A 5,775-nucleotide genomic window follows, 5' to 3' on the forward strand; every position below is an offset into this window, starting at 1 on the left:
CCCATTTCACAGAATCTGGCCCAGAGAGGTGAACTCGTTTGCTTCATAGCTAATTAATAGCCCAGCCAAGTGCCAACCCTATGCTCCAGTTCTGTTTCCAGCCCCAATGCCAAGCCCCATGTCCCCTGTTCCCTATGAGTGGTGCTATCTTTGATGAGTGACCTGGCCTCTGGGTACTGAGCTGCCAGGTCACTTAGTCTGTCTCCTGTCTAACCTCAATGCCTGCCCCTCTGCCCCCCGCCGTAGGCATGCCTGCCTCTGTTCTTGGAAAACCTCTGCTCTCAAGAAGCCTAACAGTATTGATGGCCACACCGCTTTCTGCTCAGCCGCCCCAGCCCTGTGGCCTGCGTGCATTTCTTCTAATGCCCTGAGGTCAGCCTCCTCCCTGCATTGTTACAAGCTTTTTTTTTTTTTTGGTATCCTGCTCTCTCCACCGCGCCCCGCCTCACTGCCAGTTGTTATAAGCTGTTTTTAAAGCTTCCGAGTATTATGCTTTTCACTCATGCGTTCAGGCGGACCTTGTGCCACGTTGAGTGCTGAAGATGAAATTGACAGGATGCCCGACCTTTCCAGAGACTTTGAACTAGAGGCCAGGTCCCATGCCTTTCAGCTTGAGTCAACCCTCCTAGGACCAGGTGGGCGCAAAGCGGGCATTCAGTGAGCATTCATTCATTCATTTACCAAATGTTTATGGAGCGCTTACTACGAGCCAGGCAGGCCGAGTGAGGGGTGTCGAAGATAGGGCAGGAAACCATTCATGCGCAAGGTCCCCACCGCTTGTGGGACGCAGGGTCAGCCTCGGCCTGCCCGCCACGGCTATTCCACGAGGGCTCGGGGAGGCAGCTGAGGGTTGAGGTGGGGGGACAAGCGAGTGGAGGGCCCGGAAAGTGATGGTGAAGGAGCCAAAGCGCAAGGCGAGAGGCTGGCGAGTCCTCTGGCCGAGCGACCCCCTCTTGTTTCCAAACCCAGAAGCGACATACACGTGCCGCAGCCGTTTCGGGGACCCCTTTCTCCACGGCGGGCCGCCGCCCCCCCTGGGAAGCAGAACTTATCAAGACGAGACTGTCTGGGAGGCAGGTGGCTGGACCTTGCGTGCGCGGCCTGGAGAGGGTGGTGCACGATCAGAGGCCCTCTTGGAGAGGAGAACGCCCCCGGCTCGCCGCCCAAGCTCCGGAGCCGGGATTCCAACTCCAGGCCTGTGGTTTACCTGTTGTGCAACCTTGCGCGAGTCCCTGAATCTTCCCAGGACTCAGTTACATCATCGGTTTTATGGGTTTCCCTATAACTTTAGGGTTGGTGTGGGGATTAAGGGAGCATGCGAGGAGAGCTTGTCCAGCGTCGTTCCCGTAGCGGAGGTAGTAATGACTCGCTGCTCACACCTGGCCGCCTCCCCTGGCCTCCCGCCGGGGCCCCGGCGCCCTCTGCTCTTTTCCAAGGCACCGACGACTAGCCTGATGGGGCGTGCCCTGCCTCGATACACTTATTTTGGCTTGTTCGGGGCGGGGTTTGGGAAGAGGCGAGGATAGGGTGAAGGAGGTGGCGGAGGGTGAAGAACTGGGAGATGAGAGAAGCTGGAGGCGAGCGAGGCGGGGCCGGGGAGGAGCCGCGCGGGTGCTGGCCAGGGCGCAGCGCGCACCCCGGGCCCTGGCGGCGCGGGGGCGGGGGCGGCGCGCGGCGGCCAATGGCGAGCGGCGCTGGGGCGGAGGCGGGGCAGGCACCCCCAGGGCCCCGCCTCCCCCGGCCGCTGACAGCCAAACTCACCAACTCCGCCCTCGCGCCCGCGGGAGCCGGGAACCCGGAGCCCGGCCCCGGCCGCCCGGCGAGCGAACATGGCAGCAGCATGAGAAGGCTGGCGCCGGGTAGTGGCCGCCGCCGCTCTGCCGTTCCGCATCCGCGCCCGGCGCCCTCCGAGCCTCCTGCTTAGCCGGCCTCCCGGTGGCCGCCGGTTTATTTCCTTTGGAGCGGCGGGCAGCGAGGACTGGGACCCCTACCCCCCCGCAGCCTGGCCGGTCCGGTCAAGGCTTGTGCGTGCAACTCGCCGGCTGCGGTAAACGACGCGCGCGGGGGAGAGAGCCGGTCCCGGCTGCGGCGGCGCGGGCGCGCGGGGATGAGCCGGCCATGGAGCGGCCTCGGCGGGGCGCACGCAACCGGCCCGCGCTGCCGAGGGGGAGCCGCCTGAGCCCGGGTTCCGCGGGGCTTCGGGGCCTCGGGCGCCCCGGCGGGGTGCCTGCCGCCGCCTCTGGGAAGGATCGGAGCCTCGCGTGGCGGACACTGCAGCGGTCACCGTGCTGAGACGCCCGAGCCCGCTGCTCCTGCAGCTCGGTGCGTTCTTGGGCACCCGGGCGCCCTGCCCAGTGCACGGTGGCTGGCGCACCGCGGCGAGCCGGGTGCCAGACTGTCTAGAGGGGTGTGTGTGTGTGTTTGTGTGTGGTGTGTTGCGTGCGCGTGTTTGAACGGAGATCCCGAGCTAACGCCGAACCAGGCGGATCGGAGCAGCCATGCTTCCAGGGGTAGGCGTGTTCGGCACTAGCCTCACGGCCCGTGTCATCATCCCGCTGCTGAAAGACGAGGGCTTCGCGGTGAAGGCGCTGTGGGGCCGCACGCAGGAGGAAGCGGAGGAGCTGGCCAAGGAGATGAGCGTCCCCTTCTACACCAGCCGCATTGACGAAGTGCTGCTGCATCAGGACGTGGACTTGGTGTGCATCAACCTTCCGCCGCCCCTCACCAGGCAGATCGCCGTCAAGACTCTGGGTGAGCGACCCCTCCCCACCTCCCCCCAGCCCCTTCTCGCCTTCCCTCCCCCGCTGCTTTTCTCCCCCTCGCCCCGTCTTCATCCCGGAAGCTTACACGGTACCTACGGCGCCCCCGGGGACCCGAGATCCCACATCCCACTCGGAGCTTTCGCCTCCGTCATCCCTGGCCTTCCCCAAACCTACGCTTCCCTCCTCCCTTCTGGCACCGCTCGGGCGCGCTTTCCCACGTGCGTGGCGCGGAGGCTGGAGGAGGCGCGGGTTCCGGGGAAGTCGATCAGGCGGAGGAAATGCTTAGGACTGGGGATGAGCCGCTCGCAGGAAGACAAAACTAAGTCGCCAGCTGTGTGTGTAGCGCCCGAATGTGTGTGTGTGTGTGCGTGCGCGCCTGCGAGAGGCGGGTGCGCGCCCAGGAACGCCTGAATAAAGGGCCGCACTCGTGTCTTGGGTTTTCCTGCGGGCAAATAGATTACCTGATTGTCAGCAGCTGTGGCGCCCTGCTAGCATAGTTTGTTTCTTTCTGCGGCGTTGTTAGTTTAGAGGGAGATTAGAGATGTGACAATCAGAGAATTATTTCGTCTTTGCTAGAATGGTCGGAGTGGTGGGATGGGGGTGGGGCGCGTATCTTTTAGGACGTCTGAGAGTTATTTGATAAAACCAGAAAGACTTAACTTTCAGGTGCTGCTGCCCAATAACTGACTTCTGCGCTGTTTTGGAGTAGGATCTTAGTAATTTAGGGCTTCCCAGCTGGCTCAGTGGTAAAGAATCCGCCTACCTATGCAGGAGACTTGGGTTCCATGGAGGAGGAAATGGCACCCCACTCCAGTATTCTTGCCTGGAAAATCCTTTGGACAGAGGACCCTGGTAGGATGCAGTCATTTCGGTTCAGTCGCTCAGTCGTGTCCGGCTCTTTCCGACCCCATGGACTGCAGCACGCCAGGCCTCCCTGTCCATCACCAACTCTCCGAGCTTGCTCAAATTCACGTCCATCCAGTCGGTGATGCCATCCGACCATCTCATCCTCTGTTGTCCCCTTCTTCTCCCGCCTTCAATCTTTCCTAGCATCAGGGTCTTTTCTAGTGAGTCAGTTCTTCACATCAGGTGGCCAAATCCACGGGATGGCAAAAGAGTCGGACAGGACTTAGCGACTCAACGGTAACAGCTTAGTAATTTAGGGATGAATGAATGCAGTAGTTCCAGAGGCTGCCAGTGTCACGTGGGAACATGCAATGGTCCCTCCTTAATTCCTGGCAAGAGTAGTTCCAGGACCTGGTGACAGGCATGTTGAGGATGAGCTTAACAGCCATCACCGCCGGTTTCCCCCACCTAGTCCAGGCAGACTGGACCATCTGCGAGCAGAGTATCAGAGTCCCTGCCATGCCCAGAGGAAGCAGTGCATGTTTTGTTGTCTATCAGCAGTTCTTACATGCACCTGGATGGTTGCTCACTCCTTGGTTGTTCAGTCGTGGCTGACTCTGTGCTCGCTCCTTCGGGCCTGAGAAAATGTCATTGCCCACCCTTGAAAGTTGGAATTTTTGTTGTTCAGGAAAAGAGACGCAGCTTAGAGCTCAGGACGTAGGGAAGAGTTGGAGGAGAAGCCCTGGGAAGGAGCGGAGACAGCATCCAGAGACCAGTGGGAATTTATGCAATCTTGGAAAGAATGTTTTATTTTTAAAAACAGGCATGGACTTAGGGTTGGTGACATGTACATATATTTTAATTTTATCTTTCCAGAACTATGATCAGATGTAGAACACGCTATCCCTAGAAAACCACTTTTATCAGGCCATTCTTTTGTTGTCTCAGATGGTACATCTGATAGGATATCTAAGGAGGCTGTCCACGGCTGTCAGTTTTCACGTAAATTTTATTAAGCTTCTAACTTTTGTTGCCTGGTTTCTTTGGTTTTGAATGTAATGTCGTGGGGTTCTGGCCAATATTTCTTTTCTGTTTGATCTAATATATATGTTGGGTAGCTAGCCTCTGTGCTCACGATGGAGCTGTGCATATTCAACAGATGATAACTGTCTTATAGCATAAATCTGTAAGGGCAATGCATATAAAACAGATCCGTCTTGAGCCCTGTCTCTGCTCAAGGGCTTATGACTGATCACATCAGAAAGACCTTGTTGTAACACTGTTCCCCTGCCCCCCCCACCCCATGGCAGCTCAGCCCTGAAGGTCAGGCCCACAGAGCAACTGCAGAGCATGGCTCCTGGAGGGCAGCAGTTTGGGGAACAGGGATGTTCTGGTTTTCTGGCTTTGAGAGAAGTGGCACAGATGATACATTTCTGGATACTTCTGATCTTATTTTTAAAAATCCCTGTGATTTTTTTTTTCCTTAACAAGACAGACATGGGTTACCTTTTCAGAACGAAGTGTCAGAGGCGAAAGAAATAGACATGGTGTAATCATGCCTAAGGAATAGGGGTTTGTTCATATTTTTATGGTAAGTCTTGGCCATTTAAAATTCCTGATTTCACAGGTAATCAGACCACCTGCTTTTGATTGTAGGCAATGTGGAGACTCTGGATTTAGAGATGACTGGACTTGGGCTCATTCGAGGCTTCATCTTCACCGGAAAATCGCTAGACTTGACTCTTCTTTCCATTGTATCTGCGCATGCCCGATGGGTTGGTCATCTCGGTTTGCTGTGCTGTCACAGTTGGAGATTGAACGCATGCAACACAGGAAGTGACAAACCCCAAACAGTTATGGGGCCGGCCTGGCCATTGAGGGTTTGCAGATATTAGTGTTTGCCTGGAATTGAAACAAGCCAAGCTTGGTTGGTCCTGGCCTCCTCTTGTCCTTCTTTGAGTTGCTTGCCCAGCAATGGCAAGAGATCTGTGCCCTCCATCCATACTGGTCAGAGGTGAGGGGCGGTGGCCAGGATGGAGACGCAAAACTTGTGATCGATTGAACCACAGCATCCTCCACTGATTTCCAAAAATGGCCTGAAATCCCTACCTTAGTGAACTTAGCATTTCTCTGTTGGAGACATTTTTCTACAATGTATAATTTCTAC

The 5,775-nt window shown here is 56.9% G+C and overlaps 1 protein-coding gene across 1 annotated transcript in view; it reads left to right on the plus strand.

Annotated features, from left to right (window-relative positions):
• The first annotated feature begins 1,780 nt into the window (after window positions 1-1,780).
• The window catches only part of GFOD1 (glucose-fructose oxidoreductase domain containing 1), a 103,490-nt gene continuing 99,495 nt past the window's right edge, over window positions 1,781-5,775 (plus strand). The window contains exon 1 of the mRNA XM_024984139.2: window positions 1,781-2,751. Within this exon, the coding sequence (XP_024839907.1) occupies window positions 2,499-2,751 (253 nt within the window). The 5' untranslated portion in view covers window positions 1,781-2,498. The remainder of the gene's footprint in view (window positions 2,752-5,775) is intronic.

Source organism: Bos taurus, chromosome 23 (genome assembly GCF_002263795.3).
Source record: "Bos taurus isolate L1 Dominette 01449 registration number 42190680 breed Hereford chromosome 23, ARS-UCD2.0, whole genome shotgun sequence".
In the NCBI taxonomy this organism is placed as follows: domain Eukaryota; kingdom Metazoa; phylum Chordata; class Mammalia; order Artiodactyla; family Bovidae; genus Bos; species Bos taurus.